Source organism: Lichenostomus cassidix, chromosome 15 (assembly GCF_008360975.1).
Source record: "Lichenostomus cassidix isolate B80296 chromosome 15, HeHo_3.0, whole genome shotgun sequence".
NCBI classification, from domain to species: Eukaryota; Metazoa; Chordata; class Aves; order Passeriformes; family Meliphagidae; genus Lichenostomus; species Lichenostomus cassidix.
In genome coordinates this window covers 3504004-3528062 of record NC_139496.1, presented here as the reverse complement: position 1 = coordinate 3528062, position 24059 = coordinate 3504004, and the positions used below count along the sequence as shown (strand labels likewise).

The 24059-nt window shown below is 42.1% G+C and overlaps 1 protein-coding gene across 17 annotated transcripts in view; it reads left to right on the top strand.

Annotated features, from left to right (window-relative positions):
* Window positions 1–26: 26 nt before the first annotated feature.
* Window positions 27–24059, top strand: part of ATXN2 (ataxin 2) — a 48240-nt gene continuing 24207 nt past the window's right edge. For 8 of the 17 annotated variants that reach the window (XM_085075565.1, XM_085075567.1, XM_085075560.1 and 5 more), the window contains exons 1-10: window positions 28–284; window positions 6699–6735; window positions 7678–7737; window positions 8494–8565; window positions 8784–8934; window positions 15452–15576; window positions 16785–16876; window positions 19563–19760; window positions 20273–20451; window positions 21988–22197. In XM_085075565.1, the coding sequence (XP_084931691.1) occupies window positions 172–284; window positions 6699–6735; window positions 7678–7737; window positions 8494–8565; window positions 8784–8934; window positions 15452–15576; window positions 16785–16876; window positions 19563–19760; window positions 20273–20451; window positions 21988–22197 (1237 nt within the window). In that variant the 5' untranslated portion in view covers window positions 28–171. Of the gene's footprint in view, window positions 285–6698; window positions 6736–7677; window positions 7738–8493; window positions 8566–8783; window positions 8935–15451; window positions 15577–16784; window positions 16877–19562; window positions 19761–20272; window positions 20452–21987; window positions 22198–24059 lie in introns of those variants that run through there. The other 9 variants (XM_085075571.1, XM_085075570.1, XM_085075559.1 and 6 more) reach the window with 5 other exon arrangements.

Sequence of the window (24059 nt, the reverse complement as noted above, 5' to 3'; positions counted from 1 at the left end):
CCCCCCCGCGGATCCCTCCGCGCCGCGCTCCGCTCCCTCCGCCCCGCTCGCACTGTTTGGGAGCAACCGGCCGAGCCAGCGGCGCCCCGGCCCCGCCAGCGCAGCGCAGCGCGGACCGGCCGAGCGCACCCAGCCCGGCGCGACCCCCGGCGCTCTCCCTCCCTCCTCGCCATGTCCCTCAAGCAAGCGGCGGCGGCGGCGCAGCCCGCCGGCAACAACCGCAAGCCCCCCGGCGGCGGCGGCCCCGGCCTCCCGTCAGCCGCGGGGAGGCAGAACATGGGCAGGTGGGTGCGCAGTGCCGCGGGACCGGCCCCGGCCGCGGCTCCATCCCCGGGCCCGGCGCGGGCGCCGCTCGCCCGCCCCCGCCGCCCCCTTCCCCCCCGCCCTCGCCCCGCACCGGCCTCCATGGGCGGCGGCGGCCGCGGAGGGGGGGCGCGGGGCCCGCAGCATGGCGGGGCCGGGGCGGGGGCCGCGATGGCGGCGGGCGCGGCGCTCGCGGCCCCGCCGAGGGGGGTTCCGCAGTGCCGGGGCGAGGCCGGGCCGCGGCCGGTGCCCTTCAGGCGCGGGGAGGGCACGGCGCGGAGGCTCCATGTCGGCCCCCCGCGGGGCCCGGGGCGGGGGGCGCCGCTTCCCCCGGGCCGACGTGACCCGCCTGCTGAGGAGGGAGCGGGGGGAGCGGGGGGCGCGGGCCGCACGTGTCGGGCCGGCGCGGGAAGGAAGGGCCGCGGGCGATGGCGGCGGGGCCGGGGGGCGGCCCGGGCGGGGAAGGGGGCGGCGATCCGGCCCGGCGATGGCGGCGCAGCGCCCTCGGCTCACCCGGGGAGTGGGGGGGGGATTTTTTAACATTTATTTCAATACCTAGGCATCGTTATTATTTTCAAAATTTTTGAGGGGTTTTTTTTTTTTTAATTTTTTTTTTATATAATGGAAATCCCAATAAAATTCTCGCGGGAAGGCGGGCCGCGCCGCGCCGCTGGATGGTGGCTCGGAGCGCGGCCTCGCTTTTCTCCCGGATTTTTGGGGCAGGAATCTTGCAGAGGCTGAGCTCTCCCTCCTCGCCTCCCCCCCTTGCAGCCCCACGCTCGCTGCCTCTGGAAGATTGATCCCTCTCCTGCTCCCAGCTCCTTAGCTGCGCAAATCCACGCGGATTTTTTACCTTTTCTTTCCCTCAAATAATAAACTCCGTAGTGCTGTGAATTTTTCCGGGGCTGTGGGGGTCATAACAAACGATTAGAGCGGGACGTGAACAGTTCTGAAGGTCACAGTCACTCAGAGCAGTTTCATTTCGAGTTTTATTCATCTTCCTCTTCAACTAGACGTTTATTCCCCCTCGGTTTTGGGCACTGGCAATAAAACAGAATTTACAGTGGCCCCATTGTTGGACATCACTGGAAAATAGGGTTTTACTTTGTTCCCAGCCTGTGGAACTGGAAGCGGAAGAGCTTTGGAAGGGTTGAAAAGGACAAAATAAATAACAACAACAACAATACCTCAGCAGCTCAGAGCACCGATTTAATAGTTTTTACATGTGGCATTAGATGGGACGTGATGTTTGCTGGGCTCTGTCCCTGCCAACACACAGTGGCACTCTAGAGGTTAACTTGAAGGGCAACAAAACCTCCAGCTGATTTTTTTTAAAATTCAGCCTGATGGCGAGCACTTGCCCCCGTAGATTTGGGCACGTGGGCTTCAATTTCTCTCCCAAGTTTAAGATTAAAGCCACTGGGTTTCTCCTGCCAGTGTTGCCTTTCTGGTTCTGTTGGATAAATTCCACTTCAGAGCTCCTTAGGGAGTTCTAGTGGGGCTGCTGAGCAGCTGGCATGTTCCCTCAGAGGTGTTCACACTCTTTCTTTCTTAATTTTTCAAGTTATTTCTGAATGGAGGGTCTGTAAAATCACAGTCCCAGGGCTGCTGGAGCCCCATGGAACACCTTCAGAGAACTTCCCCAATTGCTGTCCTAAAGACAAGTCTGGTCTTTTGGGGAGAACGAATTCAAAGATGCCTCATGCTGCAGATCTGGCCATGGTTGAAAAGCTGGGTGGCTTTTCTGCTCAGAAAAAAATCAAAATTTAGGTGGCCTGCATCTTGATATCAATGTGATGCATTATATTCTTTAATAAAAAGTTAAACACCTCCAGTTAATGCCAAGCTTTCTGCCCAGCAGCTCATTTCCCTGCAGCGCTGACCAAAAAAAAAAAAAAAAAAAAAAAAAGTTACTTTTCGTGACTAAGTTGCTCTTGAGAACTTACTTTGGGCAGAAAGCTCATTGATAATTAACTGTCCTGGGCCTCATTTTCTACTGTGAGTTTATTATGGGAAGAATTGGGCTGAGCACTTGTCCTTCTGCCTCTGGTCACGAGGGAAGGGTCAGCCCTGCTCACTGCCTTGAGCTCCATGGGTTCATCATGCTGCACATCTGTATTTCAGATTAGAAAAGGTAAAATCCTGTGTGAACAACCAAGACATCCCAGCGTTTTGCATTATACTCTTAATTGCTTGTAGACAAAGGGAAAAATCAGAAATGAAGGTATCCTTGAAGGCGTTTGAGATAAAAATGAGGATTAATACCTTTTTTATAAAGATGCCCCAAGTGAAATGCTGTGTTTGTTTAATGTGCACTGTGGCAGATGGGCTTGGGCTGCAGGGAAGATGCCAATAGCACGACGAGCTGTAATTAGGGAAAATGTAGTCTTGGTTCACAAACCTGCTCCCTGTGCTATCAGAACATTATCTAACATCTCCTTTCTGTGTTTGAGTTGAGTTTTGCTGTTATGCAAGCACAGGAGGGTTAGCTGTCCTCTGGCTGGAAGGTGCATCTATTCCAGCTTTCCTCCAAGCTCTTCATCCTTTTTCGTTGGTAATTTTCCCCCATTGTTATTTTATCTGAAGGCAAAACACCTCAGAGTCAGGGTTTGGATGTTTTGTGTTTTGTTACAATTGTGGCGGAAGGGATTTTTCACTTTGGTAACTTGCTTGCCTAGCTGGACTTGGGGCTCCTCTAAGAACACACCAATTTATTGCCCTTCAAAAATGGCCTTTCCCATCAAAAAACCTAAAACTCAAACCACCCCATGGTTAAATCTCAAAAGCAAACTTCACAAACCTCTTGCCTGGCATTTCTTTTGCTCCTTCCTTGGCATCCCTTTTTTAAGACCTTAACCAAAGGAAAGAGCATGAGAGGTGTCCATGCTGTTCAGCCAGAAGGAAGGGGGAATGTTGAGAGCCAAGGCTCTGGAATTTCATGGCAGTGACTGTTCTGGAGGTCTGATCACACGTGCCAGTCAGAGGTTTTCTAGTTGCTTCTGACATCTTTGTGTGGGTTTTAGTGCAACTGTGCTAAACTGCTGAGCAGAATGACTGGTGAACCTGCAGGGCTCTCTCCTTATCGCTGTGAATGCGCTTTAGGGTGATGTTAGATCCCTGGTTTTGAGGAACTTTTAATTTAATAACTGATTCATGGCAATGTCTGTGGAGGTTCTTCAATGACTAAGCCATCAACAGGTTCCAGGTGTGCCTTGAGCCAGGTTGTTGCATATCCAGATGCTCCAGAAGCTGTCATCCCTTGTGGAGACAGGAATTGACATTATTGATGTCGGTATTGGGGGGGGAAACTGCAGAAAATAAAGCTGCAGGACTTCTTGCATAATCTTCATTTACAGCTTTGATTCATTTGACTTTATAGGGCCAAACACTGCACTGAAATAAAACCTTACACTTCAGATTTCTCCTTTAGAAGGAAAGCTTTGCCAGCTCTCTGCGCTAAAGTTCTTTAGAGTAGCCTGTAAATTCGTTTTCCAAGCTGCAGTCATGTCACTCAGTGCTCCAGAAACATCCATTCACTCTCTTTAAATTCGAGTCTTTGTAGCCACATTTCTGCTCCAGACATTAATTGCAGTGTGGTTGCATTTGTTTCTTAGTCTCAAAGTGAAGATGCTGCTGGAGAGAAAACTGGAGACTTTCTTTCCCATCCAGGAAAGACTTTGTTTCCCTTGCATTAACTGGGAAAATACAAATGCGTGACCTTGTTTTGCTGATACAAACACTCTACTTGGCATGTAAACATTAGGGAGGGAGGCGAGGGATGCTGAGGAAATACTCGTAAAAATAGGAAAAAATGTGCAAGTTGCTGCTGGGGAAAAAAAAAAACATTTGTAGTGCAGCTTTTTGGGCCCTGATGGAGACTTTGCCTCTTAGGGTGTGACTGCTGGACTCAAGGAGTTGGCTACTAAGTTTAATTGCTTGGTCGTTACTTTGTCCTGACTTTGTGACTTTGCTACCCCAAAGCAAAGGGTTTTTTTCCAAGTCGGATTTGCCAGGCTGTCCTGCCTTCACCCAAGTTTACCTTTAACCACATATCTGCAATGCAAAATGAATTCTTTCTTTTTATTTTGCCGTATTTACTGTAATGAAAATGGGGTTTTAGGTAGCAGTGCCAAGTTGCTACTGAGCCTTCTAGATTTCCCCACCTCCATTTCTTGGTGTTACTCCCCTGTTCTAAATTATGTTAAACGTCTGGCAAAACCCATCTACCTTCTGCTTTTGTAAGGGTTCTAAGTTTTTTTTTTTTCATATGTTCCATCAAAGATGTGTCAAATGATAGTTTGAACTTGAGTCTTCACCTATTGGAATGTGAAATTCAAGTTGATTGCTTTAGTTTTAGCAGAAGATACAGTTCTGGCTAAATTGTTGCACTGGCAGGATTGGTAAATATATTTCTTTTTTCATCTTGGAGATTGTGGGGTTTTTTTTCCAATGGCTTGTGTTTAAGAGTTGTAGCTGGAAAACAAGAGGTCATGTCTATAAAGAGACCTGTTAGAGAATTTCTGCATTAACTCTTAGCTGATGTTGAGATTGAGACTTCTTGCTGATGTGGATTTGCACATTCAGTTTGTTTCTTGAAGCAATGTGGGTAGGAGCAGTAATTTTGGAAATGCGGTAAGAGATGGAAAATCTGGAACGCTTGGGGTTGATGCTTACAGAGGGAATTCTCCAAACTCTCTGACCAGTCTAGCAACCCACTTATTTCAGGTCTAAGAATACTTTGTTGCTAAAAAGGGGAGTGGTTTCTATTGCAAAGACACGAAACTCTTTCACTTTTGATCTGTAGCTGATGGAGGAAGGAGGATCTTCTAAAATCTTTGAGAGCAGCAGATGGAACTGGTGAAATTGTTTGGCTTTGGCCACGGTGGTCACATTTTTGATTGTAGTAAAAGGACAGTCACAACTGGACGGTACCTCTTATTTCCACATCTGGTGAAATGACTTTCAGAAAGAGGAGGGTCTGAATATTATGCAAAAATGCTGTTCTAGGTTCAAGAGGGCTCGATTCTCTCAGAGGCCATTTTAGCAAATGTCAGATTTGGTAAATGGTGAGAGCTGCTCCAGAGCAAGCCTGAAATTGTGAAGCTGCTCTATGGAAAGTTAAAGCTGATGGATAGTTAAATAATGGTTATTTGCATTAGAGCTTTTTTTTTGGTGAGATTAGTACTCTGCAATATCCTGAAAATGCCTGCTGGGCACCCCAAATCTGCAGTTCTGCCATCAGCAAATGCCCCACAGTGTGTGTGATGCTCTGAGACCACAGTTGTGTTGCAGAAGCTTGTTTGAAATGAGTCAGGTGATAGTTTAGTGGTTTTTCATTTTTTCCTCATTAAGGCCTTTCATGGCTCTCTGATGGCTTTGCTTATTTCGGCAGAATTTATTTAAGGGTTGTTTATGTTCACTGAGAGAAGTTCCTTTGATTTTTTTTGACTACCCCGTGAGCTCTCTTTTACAAGGGCCTGTTATTTTGGGGGAGAGGTTCTATTCAGCCCCATCCTGGTGATTTTAAAAACAATTGAATGCATTTGGCATCCAGTGGAGGTGTTCAGGATCTCTGGTTTAGTGGGAGGTGTCCCTGCCCATGGCATGAAGATGGATCTTTAAGGTCCTTTCCAACCCAAACCATTCCAGGATTCTGTGACATTCAGTTGGATTTAGATTTCAGTGTTGTTTGGATAATATCAGCCATGATTCTTCAGGTGTCTTTATTGAAATGGTTGTGTGTCAGTAAGGTGAGTCTATTTTAAAAATTGAAGGTTTTTTAATAGAACAGAAGATTTATTTTTGCCTCACATTACAGTGAGCACTCCTGAAGTCATAACACAAATCTAAATCACTATGAGAAGTATTTGAAACTAGGACTTCTTGGCACAAGGAAGGAACTTAGAATTAAGACACAGCAGTGAGGTTGAAGAATTACAGCTGTTGGAGACTTTTTTCACTGCAAGGATGCTTTGGGACTCAGGTGCCTGAGGTGGAGGGCACAGATTGCCCCTTCTCAGTTTGCAGGGTGTTCTGAGCATCCTGACATGTCCTGAGTGGTTTTGAGGGGATGGACAGACTTGCCGAGCTTTGCTTGCAGCGTTGTGATTCTTCTTTTATTCTTACTCTGTTTTCTTAATAACATAAGCTTAGTATTTTCTTCATTTTGTTCTTTAATTGATTGTAGCTAACCCCCTGCCTGCTGGTGGCACTTTGTAGGTTGGACATAAACCCAGTGGGTCTTGTAGTTGTCAGGCTCTGCTCTCTGGGAATTCTGCTTTTCCTGATCCCGTTCTGAGCTCTAAACAAAGATGGGTTTTGGGATTCTTGCTTGGTAGGAAGGGCAGCAGTTCCAGCAGTTTTTAATCGTGTCCCCTGTGTGTGTTTCATTGCAGAGGCCGCAGCAGTGGCAAAGGACCACCTCAGCCTACGGTAAGTGTGTGATTTCTGCTCGTTGTGCCAGTGCAGGGTAGGAGGAAACAACTTAAAAATATAAGAATGCCAGATATTGGAATATTCTCTCCATTTTTCCTTGGGATACCGTGGTGGGTGGGTATTTTAGTCTGAGATACAATTTTCTAAAGAGTAGCATCTCACTTTCATTGGAGTCTCCCGGTAGGGTGAAGGTTCATTTAAACTTTCAGCCACACTAATATAAATATATTCTGCATTTTCTTGCAATTCCAACTATAAGTATAAATAACATTTAACCTAAAGGAGTGCTTTATGAATTAGTTCCTATCTGAAAATTCTGACATTGGCTTCTCCCTTAAAGAGATGTCAGTAAGGCATCATTTAATGAAATAAAAATACCTGTTTTGTTTGGCTTTACTATCAAATTGCTAACCCAGTGTTCTCAAAACCCCAATGTGCAGCTTTAGTTGTTGTCAAGGTTGTGGATTATTGGAGTATAGATGTGGCTTGACTTGTAGAGCATCATTTTATCAGAGCTGAATATGTGGATCTCCATTGAAAGAGTAGATCTTTGAACTGCACTAATCAAATATTTGCCAATTTTGTTGTTGGCCTGGTTTTCAAAGATGCTTAATTTTGGGGAATGGAGCAGAAGCAGGAAGGTTTGAAAGGGCAACAGTTTGCTTACATAAATGTTTATTGAAGATATCAAGACACTTGAGGAAAACTAAAGAAGCTTTGAGGAAAACTGGTGGAAAATCTCATGTGCAAACACTAAACATTTATATTTATATATAAATATTAAACATTAATATTTAATAATATACATTCAACATATCTTGCCTGACTAAGGTTTTGACCCAATGTTTCTGAGAACTTCTTTGTCCTGATGAAAGCCTGGGTTGTGTTGGGTGCTTTTGGAATTTCTTCAATATTCATGATGTCTTTCATATTTTTCAGATTTCTTTTGATGGCATCTATGCAAACATGAGAATGGTTCACATACTCACATCAGTTGTTGTAAGTCTTCTTCATATTTGAAAGAATGGTTCCTATAGTGAGAGGGGAATTTTTAACTAATCCACTAATTGTAATATAAATACAGTTTTATTAAATTGTATAATAATTTATAAATTATAATAATATGAATAAGTGAATATTAAGCTTTAAATGCTTTTTGCCAAGGTTGAACTTTAAAGGATCACAGAAATTTTAGGCTTGCAAAGGTTCAACTCTAATTTGCAGAGGTACAGCAGATTTCTTAGGCACATTGGTCGTATTTTGAATTTTCTGGCTTTAGAGAGGTTCTGGATACATAAAATGAGTCTGTGTGCAGGGATTAGAAACCTTTCTCCCCACATTTTAAGGGAAGCCCTGACATGGCAAAATGAAGTAAGGCAAACTGTCCCACATCTGCTGGAGGCCAGGATAAGCTTTTATCCTTATTTGTAGCCACACAGGCACAGATCTGGGGTTTGCACAAAACCTCCTTTGTGTGTTTTAACTGGTCAGGAGTCTTGTGAGAACCAAATATTCTCCTGTGAGTATCTTAAATCCCTTCAGAGCTGCCCATACACACCCAGCTATTTGAACCTGCAGAGCACAGCAGTGCCTTTAGGAATGGGCAGATGCTGAATGAGGGGATTGGACTAAAAATTGAGTTGTATTTTTGCACTTTGCACCTATGTGAAGAACACATGTTGAAGAAAATCACTGAAATGTCATTTGTCATGTCGGTAGAAAGTTATGTTTTCTTTTTTTTTTTTTGCATTCTAGGGATCCAAATGTGAAGTACAGGTGAAAAATGGTGGTATATATGAAGGAGTTTTTAAAACCTACAGTCCTAAGGTAATTTTTCACATTTTGACTCTTCCTTATTTTAAAAGTTCCTGATACCGAATAACCAACATTTGATGAAAATTTAAATATTTACTGTGAATTATTTTTACTCTTCATGCCTAGACTTACACAAACAGATTATAAATATCTATTTTTTGCATATATATGAATTTTTTGAGGGGATGACTGTGCAGTAAAGCAGTGCCTTGTGTTTGTGTCTCCCACAGTGTGATTTAGTGGTTGATGCTGCTCATCGGAAAACTGCCGAATCCAGTTTGGGGCCAAAACGGGAGGACATCCTAGAGAGTATCTTGTTCAAGTCTTCAGACTTTGTTATGGTGCATTTTAAGGATATGGATACCAATTATGCCAGAAGAGGTATATTTGTTTTAATTTTTTTGTTTTATTTTTTTTTTAATGTCTTAAGATTAGAATTCGAGCTTTTTCAAAGTAGATGCTTTAGGATCCAAAAACTGAAGTTCGTATTTAGACTCGTAAGTCATGAAGAATGCAAAATTTCAGCACCTCAGGAAATTAGAAATTTAACTGATTTTTTAAAAAATGGGTTGCAGAACCTTTGTGAAGGCTTTGAGCAGCTGGTTTGGTGTCTGGAGAGCAAAGCCTTTGTGGTTTTACAAAATATTTTATAGATTCTATGGGAGCTAGACACGTTTTTTGGAAATGTCTTTCTAAGTTTCTCTGTTAAATGTTATGCAAGAATCCAGGAATACACAAATCCTTTAGAAAATGATTCTTTCTCAGACTTGACATATATAAAGTCTATATTGAGCTTACTTCTGTATCTAAACATGCATTCATTGAAATATTCTAAAAATGTTACTGCAAACAAAGCTAAAAATTCTTTTAAAATCCTCTTTGTTTTCATTTCTGCTTTACTGCTTGTAGACCTGTAGGTAAAGCTTTCCAAAATACAGAGAGGTGGCAGACAAGTCTTAAAACCTTGAAGACATTGAAACTGTCCAAACTAAACAATTAATTGTTTAACTGTCCAAATTAAACAATTTTGCAGGCAATCTTCATACTTTTAATGTCTGACCTCCAAGCCCCTGATTATTTTTCTGCAACCTAAGAGCTCCTAAGTCAGTTCTATTCCTTTGCAGATTTCTCTGGTTTTGGCCAGCAAATCTCCAGGGTCTTTATGCTTAATGTTGCTGATTTGTTGGGATGAGGAATAAAAGGAAATCCACAGCTTTGTGTGCCATGGGGTGGAGTTGTCTCTGTGTACATTTACAGGTTGATTAACAACTGTCACAAGAGCTCAGTGGTTATTGGAACACACATTTTATTCCCATTAGCAGGGATTTAGAGATATGTAGGTACCTGAGGACATGTAATGAGAATTTCTCCCTTCACCTTGTGTTTGTACCTGTGGATGTTCTTGCCTGATTTAAAGCTGCAGAGTGAGAGGTTGGTTGTTTCAAGGAATTTTTGCTTTTCCCAGATGATGATGCATAATGTCAGAGCAAATGCAGCATTGAAATGCAGATAAGTTCCAGGTTCTGGATGGGACTTGGAATTTAAATTACATGAGAGCTGTTTTATAATGGCTTTGGTATGAACATCACTTTAATGTAAATGCAAACTGGGCTCTCTCTCACCCAATTTTTATAGATTTTGAGCAGACTGAATGAAGAATATACTACTGCTTCTAGGAATAATTACTCAATAGACATTTTCTAGGAGAAAACGACTGTTTCAGGTTGAGCAGTCCCTCAGTTCACTTTATTAGGTGGAATGGCTGAGTCTAAATCTCTTAAATACTGGAGAGCTGAAATAAAGCCATAGAGACTTGGGGCAAGATAAACTGGAAGGCTGCAGGACTTGATAACTCAGAGTGGGTCAATTAATCTGCTTTCCATTTTGTCTCAAAAATACATTATCTGGAAATGACACTTGAAAGTGTAACTCGCTCCCTGATCACACCTTCAAATTAGAGCAATGAGGGGCTTTTTGCTTCCTGGGAAATTAAATAAGCAAGGATTCCAAAGGCTGGAAGCTTATGAACATGCATGGAGGAAGTGCTGCCCTTTGGCTCTTGTAAATAAACCCAAATCTTCGTGGTTCTGTGTGATTTGCAATGAAAACTTGAGTCTGAACTCCTGCCTGAGGAGTTGGTGCTCCTTGTTTTGGGAATGGCTCCTGCCTGGTGCTCTTTACCCAGGAACAAAGACTTTTAAATTGTCTAACCCTCGATGGTTTTTGGCTTTCACAGGCAAGTGAGGAGAATTTGGAAATACTTGGTTGGAAAGGCTTTAAAAATGTAGTCCAAAAAAGGGTTTTTCACGAGCTCTCTGTTGGGAGGCTTACCTGGAGTATGGATATTGGGGTCTGATGATCCTTGTGGGTTCCTTCCAACTCAGAATATTCTGTGGTTCTTTCTGTGTCATTTCCTATCCTATAGGAGACTTTTAGACTTTTGTGAAGCCCTGGAATTAAATAAATTTCTGCAGAAGATGATGTTTTGAAAATTTTAGTACATCCTGGTCTCCCGATTCAATATGAATATCTATTGATTTTATTCTGGCATTTGTTCCCTGCTGGTCTGGAGGAATGTGGGCAAATGTGCTCCTGGCTGTGGCTCTGGATCTTCTGGTTCACCCTCAGGGCTGAGCAGCAGAGATGTTCTCTGGGTTGTGAAAAAGAGACTGGAAGAGGATTGGGAAAGAGCAGCAGGTGGGGAGAAAGGGAATGGCATGGATTCTCCTTTCAGAAGGAGAAAAACAGAGCTGTATATGAAAAACCTCCACCAGAGCCTGCCAGGCAGCTCCCAGTGCTATCAGAGCCCTGCAGCTTTGGGGCAGGGAGCTGATAACTCACCCAGAGAGTTCAGGGGAGGCAACACCACTGCAGGCCTGCAGGGTGGAACCAGCAGCAGCACAGGGAGGTTTGTGCCAAACGTGACACTGCACCTTCAGAGGCACCCCTGGAGAAAGTGTGGGCTCTGCCCAGATTGTAGAAATTGCAAGGGTTGGGGGAAAAATGGCTAGGTTTGTGTAGAGAGGGGTGTTGTAGCTGTTCATGTTAAAAAAAAATCAATGTGTGGCTTCTTCCTGGGCCTTGTTTGGAGCTCTGTCAGTCTGCAGAGACCTTGGAGCTCCTGCAGGTGCTTGTTAGGCTCCCAGAGGAATGGGAAGGAGTCACCTGAGGGTCTCTCTCTGCAGAACTGAGCTTTGCTGCAGCGCAGGCAGGCTGATGAATGAAACATGAACTGGAAAGCTCAGGTGAAGCTGAGGTTTTTGTTTTTTTTTTTTATGGTGTTATAGCCATCATCCTCCTTTCAGACTGCTCTGCCTGCTTGTAAAGAGGGACTGACACTGATTTCTCTATGTGCTAAATCAGCTGCTAAAAACCCTCTCCCAGTGCAGGCTGAAATCCTTGGATGTACATTGATGTGATCACATCTTTCTGCTTCACCTTGGAGTGCTGAGATCTTGTTGCTGCTGGGGGATTTGGGCTCCTGATTGATGCAGGACGTTCTGTTTCTCCTGATTTTACACAAGAAGTGTTTTCTGGAGCTCTAAACACTCATCAGTCCACAGAGCTGGTTTGCATGGAATTAAGATTTCACTAAGGCTTTCGAGTTGCCTTCTTGGCTTCTCTTTAAAAAGACAATTCAAACATCTTAACTACTGTTAAGTAAAAGATTTCTGCAACGTTTTTATTGTTTTTTGGCCTGCTGAGGAAAATACTACAAATCCAATGAAAAGAAAGGCAGAAGAGAATTAGCTATTTCAGTTTTTCCTTGAATTAGCACTGAAAGTGGCATCCTTCCAGAGAAAGTGTTGCAAGGGGAATAGCAGAAAGCATCTTCTGAACAAAGGAAGGAAATGTTGGCTCTGCAGAGCTGGTGGCAACTGGTTTTAATGTTTCAAATCAGTAGTAAGTAGTTACAAAACAAATGAGAGTTTACTGTTGAAACCTTTAAGGTGAAACCTCAGTTGACTGTGATCTGATCAAAGCTTCAGCGAGTGGCATCAGCACCTTTGGCACGTAACACTGATTGGTTTAATGGCATTTCAGCTGCAGACTGGCACTTAATTGCCTATTTGTGCTCTTCACCAAAATATGTTGGTGAAAACAAGCATGTTAGACATTGAAATTAATTAAACCCGGACTCCTAATTGCTCCGTTCTGGCACTTTTTTTTCTTTAACTCATTTGCTAGCACACCCTTGAAGAATTTGCCCAAGCTGAGTGTTTCACAGAATGCATATTTTTAATTTGCCTTAATGTGAGTTTCCATCACACAGAGCTGTCCTTGGGATTTTTTTTTTCCCCAGTTAGCAGCCTTTAAAACGTGGTCTTTAATCCCCAACTCCATTGCTTAGGAAATGTCACATTCAGCAGGTACAGAGGCAGTGGGGGCTAATTGAGTGTTACAGCCTCAGCCCCTTGTTTCACCAAGGTCCCATTTGATCTTTAACTTGGGTTTTACCGTGTAGAAAAGGGATTGATTAAAAATTTGGCCTTGTCAAGGTGTCATGTGAATTGCTCCTTCAACAGCTCAGAGATAAGAGGCACCAGATAAGGGGGAAGCTGAGCCTGTGCAGTGTCTTGTCTGTTATTGCTCTGCCAGTCAGCACATGTAGCAGCAGCTCATGTTTTACCTCCTGCTTCACTAATAATCTTCAGAGCCACATTTTTCTTCTGGAAACTGTTGGTTTGGGGATTTTTTTACGTTCATACTCCGTTTTGTTGCTGATTAATTTTGGTAGGGGCTTGTTTGACCGGCTGGGTTTTTTTTTTTAAATTCTGGTCTCCCCTGTGCCTGCCCTGGTGTTTGTTCCAGGAAAATAGTGATCTGTGCCTTGAGGTACCAACCTGCTGCATTTAAACTTTGCCTGGATGCTCTTGAGACCACGCTGTCTGACTGGCAGTGCCTTTGTAGCTTGAATTCCTCCTGCCTTTGGATTTCCTTTGAGTTGTAGAGGTTAAACAGGCTCGGTCTCACTTGTGACTTCCATTGTAAAATGAGAGAGGAATGCAGAGCAGTGGAGCTTCCTGTGCCCCTGATATACTGGATTTACTGGGAAACTCAGCAGTGACTGCACACACCTTACTCAGACCTGTAGCACTTGCTGATAGTGGAGTTTTTGTTTTGACTTGGGTGTTTTTTCCATCTGTATCATTACAACAACAGCCCTGCTTGAATGTTTATGTGGCTGTTTAAATAAGAAAATTAGTGGGTTGAGTAGATGAGTCTTGTTAAGCTGGTATTTTATTCACAGTATCCAAAATGGCACAGTTGTGTGGAGTTTGCCTGGAGGAATTTAATAGAAATTAAGGAAACACCCTCCTGAAACACAGATTGCTTCCACCAGGTGCTTCCATCAGGCTCCTCATTCATATTTATCTAATCTCACCAGAGAGGAGTTCCCTCCACTCCCAGAGATGGAGAAACAAATTTCAGTTTCCTAAAAGACATAAACAGCCTCCAACTTGGATTTGCTGTGAAATATCCCAATCTGAGCAGATCAGACACAAAACATGGAATTTATGATATTTGGGGCAGGAACAGCATGGCTTTATCTGAGTTAAGCTGTGGGGTATTGAACAGGTAAATACAGAGTTTCCATTCTTAAAAATTCTTAAAATTGTGTTCTTTAGTTACTACTCAACTGTGATTTGTAGCACTGTGTTCCTGTGTAGTTTCAGATGACATTTGAACACACATATGTAATATATTTTAAAAGCTGTTTGTGTGAGCATTTCATGGGATAGTGCTGGATGTTGTTAGAGAGACCAAGCACAGTGAATTTTTATCCAATACATGTGCAGAATTTCACTGTGAGATTGGGTAAAACAGGACTAATAAGCAGTGTCAGCAGCCTCTCTTTAAAACATCTTCAGTGATTGTGTAAAAGCTGTTACATCAGTGGCCAGCTTCATATGTTGGGAATTCTTTTCATAATCGCTTTAAAGTTCATTTTTTTTTTTTTTAGGAAGATTTTTAGATCTTGCCAGAAGTTAATTTAGGCCACGTTTTTCCTTATCTGGCACTGCCTGGTGGTTTGATTGCATCTTTTCTAAAGGTCTGAAATGTCTGCTCCTTATTTTATCAGTAGAATGATAATAGGAAATTCTAGATTGAAGGCTTATTTATTTTAGGCCGATTTATTTATTTATGAGCTTGTAACAGGCTTACTTGATTTTTTTTAAAGTTCTGTATGTAGTTGATCCAGTTGCTTACAAATATAAAAGCTTGGCTTCCTTGGTGAATGGCTTTAGATATGTTTTTACAGCAGTTGTGATACTCTGGTATTATTCCTTCTTAAATCTTGCTTGAATGGAACATGAACAAGTCAAAATAAAAGTTTGTGATCTTCATTTTTCAATGTTTTTACAATTTTTATGAGCAACAGCAGAACCTTGCTGGTTATTTATTCTCATGTTGGATGAGGGATAATTGCTCTGTTGGTGTGCTGAGGAGCTGTGGAAATAGAAGAAATCTGGATATTTGAAGAGAAAATTGTATTTTACCCATTTAGGGAGTTGATTTCCTGCTTTTTTGATGTTTGCACACTATTGTGGTGTGCAGTTGTGTGGCTGGAAAAGAATTTATACAAGTCTTGGGTTTTCTAGAGGAATAGGGATCCTTGGGTAGTTTTTTTTTCCCTCTTTTCTTCCCCAAATATGCATGGGGAAAATATTTTTAAATAACTGAAAGTAATTAAATTTTCTGATATTGTAGAATTTAGTCTGTACTTCCATAGTTACTCTCAGTCTGAAGAAGACACCTTTCCAAGAGAAGGGGAATGAGTGACATTTATTGTCCCTGCAATTGAGCTGCATTGGGTTCCTCCTCAGATAAAAACCAGCATGCAAACTACCCCAAACTGGTCTCACTCCTCTCATCCCTCCCCACTCTGTTGCAGATGCTTTTACTGATTCAGCCATCAGTGCTAAAGTTAATGGAGAACACAAGGAGAAGGATCTGGAACCATGGGATGGAGGAGAGAACACAGCTTCTGAGGAGCTGGAGGCGTTGGAGACAGATGTCGTAAGTGATGCTTTTTATCCTCTCTGGCCATCAGTAGAAAATGAGCTGTTTCCCTGGACATGCCTTGAAATAATTCCTTAATTTGAATCCAGTAATGGACTTTGGAGGAGCAAAATTGCTGTCCTGCATTGTGCTGGTGGATGTTCAGTGTTTGCCAGCAGCTGCCACAGTCCTTTGGAACAATCTGCCTAAGAATAGCTGCCTTTCAAATGCCACTTTTGGCAAATTCTGACAAATGGCAGCTGCTGTGGTAAGAGCTGTGTTGGACTCATGGACCGAAAGAGCAGCTTTTGTTAAGGACTCCAAATCCAGCAATGCCCCAAAGTGATTTATGTTTAATCAGAGCATTCCTGTCTCACTGTCATTGCACTTGGAAATTATGGTGAGATTGTGCTCAGCTAAGTGTCCCTGGGCTGCAGATGGAGGGAATTGATGGGAGCCTGACCCAAGCACAGAGACAGCCTCAGATTATGAATCATTAGATGAGCAGTGTGGCCTCAAATGCCATGTCCTCATATATCACAGCAGTCAGCTTTTCCTCAAGCATCAATTCTTGCAGCCAGGTATTCAGCCTGCAGTATCTTCAAGGAGATAATATTACTGATTAGAGCATATTAACTTTGGGTAGAACAGCTCTCCTGTCAATTTTGGTGCCCATGCTGTAGAGCTGAGATTTATTGGAATGCTCAATACTCTCAGTGCTTTTATAAAATATTCAAAACGTTTATTGTTGTTGCTTGAGTGCTGTGATAGCAATTTTACTGAAGTGGAGGAGTTGTGCAGATGAACGGGAGTCTTCTGCCTGTGGTGTCTCTCAGGTAATTCCATCAATGCCTTTGAAAAGTTCCAGAAGTGTCAATTTGCACTTTTTGGAAAACGCAAAAAAAAAATATTTATGTATGTATGTCTTGCTAGCCAGTAATCTTCTAGTACAGAGTGAGCATGTATTTAAAAAAACCTCATAAAAACAACACAAAGACTCACAACAAACAAACAAACAAAAAAATTGGATTTTTACGGTAAAATCTGTGCAGGTGATGAACAAAGCTCCCTGAAATAAAGTGTGGCATTAATAAATCTGTTATCTGGACAGTCAATTCATATGCCCAGGAAAAAGGGCAGAAGGTTTAACTTCTGCCCTCAGCCCTTAAATTGAAGGGAATGTGTTTCCAGTGTCATTTTGAAAAACAAGCATCATTTTCTTCTAGTCTAATGGATGGGATCCCAATGACATGTTTCGTTACAATGAAGAAAATTATGGTGTAGTATCAACTTATGACAGCAGTTTATCTTCTTATACGTAAGTTCCAAAATATTTTGTTATTAGATTTGTATTGAATGTTCTCCCTGGTTTGACAAACTTTATATTCTGCAGCTAATTTTTGCGTAGTTTCTGAAGTTGTGGAATCGAATAACTGCAAAAGCAATGAATGAATGGTGCTTAAGAAACCTTGCCAGCTTTCTGTGAATAGTTAGATGTAGAAATCTTTATATATTCCCTTAAATGGGCACAGCTCATTCCCATTGCAGAGTTTTCTCAATTTAGCCATGCAATAAGGCTTGTTTCTTGCAGAAACATCCAGGAATGGGGTGGAAAACTGTGAAATTATCTTTATGTAGCTGCTGTACCTATAGTTTTTGTTTAACCTAGCAGAGCAGTTGGACTAAATCCTGATTTTATTGAGACAATTGATCTGGAAGATACTGGAATGTTGAAAAGCTGCTGATATCCAGGGGGGGTTGTGTGCTGGGTAGGGCTTGTTTAGCAGACTTGTCCAGCTCTGAACTGAAGTTTTAGTTAAATATAATAACAACTGGAATATAGAAGTAGTATAAAGGCTGCTCTGGCTACTCTGGCAGTGATTTATTCCCCAGAGTCTGCAGCTATAATGTTCACTGCAACTGCAACACAAATGGACTGCAGATGTTCACAGCCATTGTGAAATGGCTTCACTATTTCCCCACTCTTTTAACCCCCAAAGCAGAAACTTATTTTTTGAATATCAAGGAATTGCAGTGAATATTTTGATTTTTTAAATTTTTTTTTGGTGTGTGCACTTGTCTACAGGTCTGTGGTTCAACAATCTGATTTCTCTGTTTTGTACAAATGGACCTGTAACATGGTGATAAATCAAAGTGTCCTAATCGGCTTATGTTTGAATCCTGGGGAAGCTGTTCTTTCCTTCCCTTCACTACTCTAAGTACTTTTTGTACTTTTGAACTTTAGTCTTCCATCTTTCTGCTTTTGGGATATTAATGGAAACAGATTAAAAACATGAAGGTGGCTTTAAATTAATTCCATGTCTTTTTTCCCCCCCTAGTCAAGCAACTTGCTTTGCATATCGGTCTGCTAAACTGGGAAGCTCTTTTCCTGATTTTCCAACTCTGGCATGAGCAGCAGTGTAGTTAAATGCTTAGATGTGCAGCTGAAGGATTGTAAAGGATTTATTGTTTGATTGTTTTCTCTTCCTAGAGCTAAGCAGTAGCAGGTCTAGTTTGTCAAACTGCATCAAGGTACAAGTTTGTGTTCCAGCGAATGTATTGATCATCAGCAGGGCTCTGAACAATGTCATCCTGTCCATCCCCTTTCTCTCATCTTCAATGGCCTGTTAGAAACCATGAAATCATTCTCTGCCTCTTTAGGCTGCCATACATCCCTTCATTTTTTGCACTCACTTTAAATAAATGAGGATTACTGGCTGTTCTCCTTCATTGTGTTATTAACACAGGGGCCTGGGAGAGACCAGGTTTGTGTTCATGTAAATATTATTTGAGCCAAAGCTTTGTGCTGTAGGGTAAGGGTTTTATTTAATATTCTTGCTGTTACCATTGATAAGGCCAGTAAATGTCTTGGCTGGCCAAAAATGTGGGGGAAAACTTGTGCTGCAGTAGTTGAGTGCTGGCTTGGAATTTGGCAAAGCCACTTGTTTTCCTCGTTCTGCCACCAACACTTGAGCAATTTTGCATATATTATTTTATACCTGATTTTGCATATATTGTTTTATACCTGGCTTGTATCTCCACCTACTTCCTTTGTTTTTCTTCTTTATGTTATTCAAAATATGGGCAGTAGTGATTCTGTAATGCCCAGCAGAGCATGGGCCAAGCCTCAGCTCTGTTCTGTATTTTTGTGGAGCTTATTCTGAAGTGAGGTTGAGTGGAAAAACTTCTGCAACTCGAAGTTAAAATCAGGGAAAAACATTATTTCATAAAACCTGACACATGAGCAAAAATTAGGACAGGTAAACCCCAAAATGGGTGGCAGAAGGAGGTGCCAGGTATGATCCCATCTCTGGATTTTTTTCAGTGTTTTAGCACTCATGTATTAAATTTTGATTCAAAGACTTTCCTAAGGGATGCTTTTTGCAATATTCAGTTGCCTGCCATAGAGAGAGACATGGAATGGATGGGTTTGAGGTCCTGGCATGTGGCAGATGAGTCAGGGATTTCTGCTCCTGTGCTCTCCAGTATTGCACCCATCTTTTCTGCAGTTCTTCCTAACTGGGAGAGCTGAAATTCTATGGCTGGAATTATCAAAGGACTAAGGATGTCACTCTCTAATTTCAGTAGGATTATGTTTGCTGGGAATGTGTAAATAGCTAAAAAAAAATTAAATTCTGGCCTCTTGGAGTAGCTTCCAATGTAAACAGCAGTCTGAGGCTTTTTATTCCTGATGTTCTCAACCATGTTAAAAGTTGGAGCCTTTGCACAGCTTTAGGGACTGGGGATTTTACAAATCCTGTGGAAATGTTCTGCACCCTGACCTCAGCTCTCTAGGCAGGTAAATGACCCTGAATTTGTCCACATCATCAAACCAGTCCAGGAATTTGTATTAAAAAAAAAAAAAGCCAGCAAGTCTACTGGCTTAAAAGCAAGATTATTTTTTTCACTCTGACTCGGTTAGAACTAACCCTGCGTGATTTTTGTAGCTCCTTTGTGTTTTGAATGCATTTCAGAGATTCTTTTCCTTTCCATTGTCTTTTTAGGGTGCCATTAGAAAGAGATAATTCAGAAGAGTTTTTAAAACGGGAAGCCAGAGCAACTCAATTAGCAGAGGAAATTGAATCAAGTGCCCAATACAAAGCTCGGGTTGCCTTGGAAAATGATGAAAGGACAGAAGAAGAAAAATATACTGCTGTTCAGAGAAATGCTAATGAAAGAGAAGGACATGGAGTGAACACTAGGTACTTGAGTACACTATGAATAGTATTTTTATTTAAATTATGGAGGTATTTTGGTTACTGTAGCCAGTTTGCTCATTGATAGTGGGCTTTTTCAGCAGGGCTGATTAGGTTTGGAGCTTTGTGTAAACAATCCTGTGCTGGTTTTGGCACTCAGGCTGACTTGGACACCTCTGCCTGGCCCTGTATTATCTCTGTAGTGAAACAAACTTCCCCATTCTGACCTGTCACCGTGGTGAATTCGTCCCAAATTACAGGAAAGGGCAGCGGTTTCGGTGTGTCCTGGAGAATTTCAGGCATTACTGCTAAATCCTTCCATGCCTGTGGGCTCATAAAGTGGACTGTGTGGCCACTATCAAAAGCCAATTCATGAGGTGACTGTTGGGTCAACATCTGATACTATTTAGATTTTTTTTCCCCCTTGGCTTGATGGGAGCAAAAGAGAGGAAAATGGGGCTCTTTTTTGTTGCCTCTCAGTTCTGTCTTAACGCTGATAGAAATTTGCTGTGTTTCAGAGAAAATAAATACATTCCACCTGGACAGAGGAACAGAGATGTCCTGTCCTGGGGAAGTGGAAGACAAAACTCACCGAGGATGGGCCAGTCTGGATCAGGCCCACCCATCTCCAGGTCTGGATCCCACACTTCAGAATTCAGCCCTAACTCTGGAGCAGATCAGAGAGTAGTTAACGGAGGCAAGTATCCGAATTCTAAACGAATGGACATCATAACGCTGCAGATAATGGTCTAATTATGCTGAAATGGTGTGGGATTAGGATGTGTGATCCATAAACCAGGTTGGCATTCATCATTTAACGCAGAGGTTGTGAGTTGGATTTGGGTTTGATTTACACTGATTTTACTGCGCTGTCTGCGGCTTTGCAGAGCAGAAATGTCATTGATTTTTTTTCCTTCTCAACCACCTTTGTCTTAGATGATGGTGCACTGTGTGGTTTGAAAGATTAAAAACTGCTTGGAGCATCAGCACTGCAAAGCTCTGTGTGGAGGAGCAGCAGTGCTGACACCTGCTGAAAGGGAGTGGCAGGAGGAAGCTTCCCTTCCTTTCTGCTTCTGTTTCCCATGGAAAAGAATAAAACCACTTGCTGACTTTATGGAAGGGAGAAACAAGAACAGTGTTAGGAAAAAAAGGACTCCAAAGCCTTCCCTCCAAATGGGTATTTGAGTATTTTTTTGCTGGACACGTGGGTGATATTTCTAACCAGACATCAGCAGGCACTGCATGGTAGGAATTGGTGTCCCAGAAAACAAACACCGTTTCTGGAGATGGATTTCAGCAGTGGCCTGTCCTTGAGGCATTACTTTTAGAAATTTAAAATGCTATTGGATTAAATTGCTGTGAATAAATGAAAAATGTGTAATACTCAAGTGATCTATCTGGAGAGGAAGTCTGAGAAACATCTAAAGGTAAGTGAGACTTCCTTTCTAAAGCCAGAGTCAGCTGTATATAAAGGATGGACAACTGAGCTTTGCCCAAACAATGCTAACCTCGAAATTTGTCTGTAGTATTTGTGGTTTCTGTCACCCTATTACTCTGCTCAATCAACATCATAGACCTAAAATATTCAGAATGGCTTGTAAATTCAATCAGTTCTGCCTTGGAAACCATGAGCCCTATATCCTAGATCAAAATCCTCCATAAATACCTCAGATAAGTGATAAAGGCAAAAAAAGTCAGGATTCAGACACTGAACACCGCTGGTTTTTGTAAAGATCCAGCTCCTAGATGGATATTTACTCATCATTTGGTTTGAAAGTAGCAGTTTGTGTGGTCAATACTGTTTGTGAACAGCTGTTTGAGAACCTCTGGTAGCTGTTGAGGCCCTTGTGGAGTGCTGGGTGCTGTGGAGCATTGGTATGCCAGGCTAACAGATCAAACTTTACTGTCTATCCTTAGTAGTGTTTGTAGATCCTAATTAACCCTTTGGGGAGCCTGTGACATTCACAACTCCAATTCGACCCGAAACGAAGGAAAACCCAACCCTGCCGAGACTTTTATCTCCTCAATTACCTCTCGATCCATCCCCAAAGGGTTAAACCGTGGAAAAAAAACAAAAAAAAAAAACAAAAAAAAAATCATTTTGTCATATTTTACTTTTTTTTTCTGTTGACCTCCCCCACCCTCCCCTCCCCCTCCCTTCCCCCCAACCCCTCAAACCCCCATAATTTTTCTTTAGTTTTTATACTTTCCTTCATATCATTTGTTCTGTCAGGTGTTCCCTGGCCATCGCCTTGCCCATCTCCTTCCTCTCGCCCACCTTCTCGCTACCAGTCAGGTCCCAACTCTCTTCCACCTCGGGCAGCCACCCCTACACGGCCGCCCTCCAGGCCCCCCTCGCGGCCCTCCAGGCCCCCGTCTCACCCCTCTGCTCATGGTTCTCCAGCTCCTGTCTCTACTATGCCTAAACGCATGTCTTCAGAAGGTACAATATACCACGATTTGTTCATGTTTTTTTTTTTTTTTTTTTTGTTTCGTCTTTGTTTAACTCCTCCGTGAGGTTTTTTTTGTTTTTTTTTTAATCGACGATTTAATTTTTGTTGTTGTTGTTGTTTTTTTTATTTTTTTTTCTCTTCATTACTTAACCTGTAATTTGTGTTTAACTTTAGTTGATCAGACTATTTCTATTAACCTGGTTGTTTTTTTTTTTTCGTTTGGTTGGTTGTTGTTTGTTGGGTTTTTTTTTTGTTTGGTTGGTTTTTGAAGAGCTTTACAAAAACGAAAGAAAGCTGTGAAATTTCCCGAGTTTGGTATGAAATTAAACTCAGCTTTGTAAACGCTGCTCAGTGTCTTAAATTAACCAACAGCAACATGCAGGACCTGATAACTTGATAACCTGATAAAAGAGAGCATTTTTAGGACTATAAATTGATATAAAACACCAATTTTAACACAGTTGTTCCACAAAAAAAAAGCATAACTAAATCACTGAATTACCTTTTGTAAAGCAAACAACAATAATAATGATAATAAAAATGCAGTATTCAGAGAAATACACTGTGGAATGGGATAGGGTGACCTGCTTCAAAGGTGAATTTATAGGAAATTTTTACTCAGAACAGTAAATCAGCTCCCTAGCAGTCAATAATATGCAGAGAAGGGCTGACCCATGAGGCTTTGGTAGCTGTATACAGAATTAGCCCAACTAAATTTGTCCTGGGAGGGTGCAATAATGAACATGTTTTGTAATTTTGATTTGAAGTGCACTTAAACCCTGCACAACACTGTCTAGCAAGCCTAGAAAAGTGGGTGGTAACCACGTCAGTCTGGCCTGCTGTCCATTTATTGTGGTTTTTTCCTGGAGTAAGAAACTGAGAATCCACCTGCAATCTGAATTATTTTTTAGCGCTTGTGGTTGGTTTGTCAGGCGTGCAGTGAACTGCTGCTTACTGCAATGTTTAATTCTTACTACTGCAAGATTATTCCTGGGAAATGTGTATTCTTTAAAATACTCACCTGTGTGAAATTTGCATTGAAGTGTACTTGAGATTCATGGTTAAAACAGAGGCTGACATTTAAAGATTTATGTAACCAGAAGAGGTACTTGGTATTTTAGAAGTTTTCCTGAAAGCCAAAAGCCATTATCTGAACTTTTCCCTATTACTGACCTGTGTTAAAAATGAACTGCAATCAGCCAGATTCTGTTCACACACAGTTTTTCCTTTTGAACTATCAACATTGGAGTCTAATCTCGTATAGAAAATGTTTATTAGGATGTAAGAACTGTATTGCTGCTTAGACTTGAGCATAACCATGGTGTGGCAGCTGTGCAGAATTCCTGTGTTCACTTATGACTTTGGCTTCTGGTGTTAAACATGCATGACTTGAACCTTGGGATAACAATCCCTTGTTTAGTTGCAATTTTTGCTGACTTGTAAATGAATTGTGACCTGCTGCAGGCAGTTCAGCCTCGCTGCAGAGAATGCTCTGCTGAAATTCCCCAAGAGCATTGGTCAGCCAGTGGTGACTATAAATGGGTTGGGATCACTGACCACCTGACAAAAGCGTTGGGAAATTTTTATTTTCTGGAAAAAAATGTTTGATAGCCTGGAACTGTGCTTATCCAGGGGGAGCTGCACCACTGACCTTTATGGCTTGGCTTGCACTTAGCAGTGGTGGATGCTTGGATTCAGATCTTTTAAATCCACCACTTGCACACCTGTTCCAGTGCTGATAAAACCTCAAAACACCCAGGAGCTGCCCTGGCGAGGTGCTGAACGCTGGCAGCCTGGCTGCACCAATGGCTCAGCCTTTTGAGGCTGCTGATCCTTGATTCTAGGTCTATAT